Here is a 1,621-nt window from a genome sequence, read left to right as displayed (position 1 = left end):
AGCAAACTATTAAAGGTATGATCAATGAAATATATATTTCATATAATATATATATATTAGGGAATATATATATATATGAACAAACTATTAATGCTATGATCAATGAAATGTATGTATAATAATGAGATTAGGCAAGTAAGATTATTGGAGGAAAAATAGTGTATGTGGTAAGGAAAAATAAAATAAAATGTAGAAATCTATATTACTAGGTTTGTGCATTCTATGGTCAAACAACAAGACGAAAGAGGGTTAATCCCTGCTCAAAGAAATTCTGCTCAGAGTTTTACTGAGTGCAACTTTAACATCTTTGTTTCTCAAGCTGTAGATTAAAGGGTTCATCATGGGAACCACAGTGGTATAAAGGATGGAAAAGATCTTTCCCTCTTCCAGAGATCCTGTTCTGGAAGGTTTAAGATAAATCAAGGCTAAAGATCCAAAGAACAATAAGACAGCAATTATATGTGAACTGCAAGTGCTGAAAGCTTTAAACCTGCTTTCAGTGGAATTTAGTTGGAAGATGCTGGAGAGGACAAAACCATATGAGGTAAAGATGATGGCAGTAGAGACAAATACATCTTTTGTCCCTACAATGAAAACCTCCATCTCATTAACATACGTGCTGGTACAGGAGAGCTGAAACAGAGGACGGAGATCACAGAAATAGTGGTTGATGGTGTTTCTGTTGCAGAAGGATAATCTCAGAACACATCCTGTATGGATCATGGCATCAGAAAATGCCGTCAAATATGACCCAAGCAAAAGATAAGAGCACACCTTAGGAGACATGGCAACATTATACAAGAGTGGATTGCAGATAGCCACATAGCGATCGTAGGCCATTGATGTTAAAAGATAACATTCAGAAATGGCAAAGAAACAAAAGAAGTAGAGCTGAGTCATACATCCCATATAGGAGATAATGTTCTTCTCTAATAAAAAGCTCATCAGCATTTTGGGTGTAATAACAGAAGAGTAACAGAGGTCAATGAAGGATAAGTTAAAGAGGAAAAAGTACATGGGGGTGTGGAGGTGAGAATTCAGCACAATTAGAATGATCAAAGCTAAATTCGCCAATGAAGTTATAATATATGTTACTAGGAAGAGTATGAAAAGGGGTATTTGTAACTCAGGTTTGACTGTTAACCCTAAGATAACAAATTCAGTTACTATAGAGTCATTTGTCAGAGCCATTTTTAAGAGAATCTGAAGAATTGGGAAAATATATGGTAAAATTAGAAAAGCACACAGAGCATCCAAAAATTATAGTCAGCTACAAAAATGAAGAACATGCTGAGAATGTGTAGAAGTAACCCACATGAAATCAGTGACTCTGTTTCTGGTTTTCTGATGATAAAGAGTTAAAATGTCTCCTCCATATTGGAGTGTCTGGACTAATCACATGCGAAGAATATCATAGATCTGTTTGTGGATGTAATTTGATAGACTTACATCGCAGCACGGATCCTTAGCAACTGGACAGGGGAAAATGTTTTGGCCAGGACATACGTTTTTCTCTTTTCTTCTTTCTTTTTTGCTCTATCCTCTGCCGAACACAGAGAAAAGCAAGACAAATATGTCAAGAAAATTGACATGTGTAGAAGAATATAAGATCTATCCATAG

The 1,621-nt window shown here is 35.5% G+C and overlaps 1 protein-coding gene across 1 annotated transcript; it reads right to left on the bottom strand.

Moving 5' to 3' along the window:
* Positions 1 to 249: 249 nt before the first annotated feature.
* Positions 250 to 1,191, bottom strand: LOC121451396 (olfactory receptor 8B3-like). Its single transcript, XM_041656849.1, has one exon. It carries the CDS (start codon positions 1,189 to 1,191, stop codon positions 250 to 252), a length of 942 nt encoding a protein of 313 aa, XP_041512783.1.
* Positions 1,192 to 1,621: the final 430 nt, after the last annotated feature.

This window comes from Microtus oregoni, unplaced genomic scaffold, assembly GCF_018167655.1.
Source record: "Microtus oregoni isolate MIOR12 unplaced genomic scaffold, Mior012 000008F_ref0000371, whole genome shotgun sequence".
NCBI classification, from domain to species: domain Eukaryota; kingdom Metazoa; phylum Chordata; class Mammalia; order Rodentia; family Cricetidae; genus Microtus; species Microtus oregoni.
The sequence above is the reverse complement of the archived record's forward strand: the minus strand, read 5'-3'. Positions and strand labels throughout refer to the sequence as shown.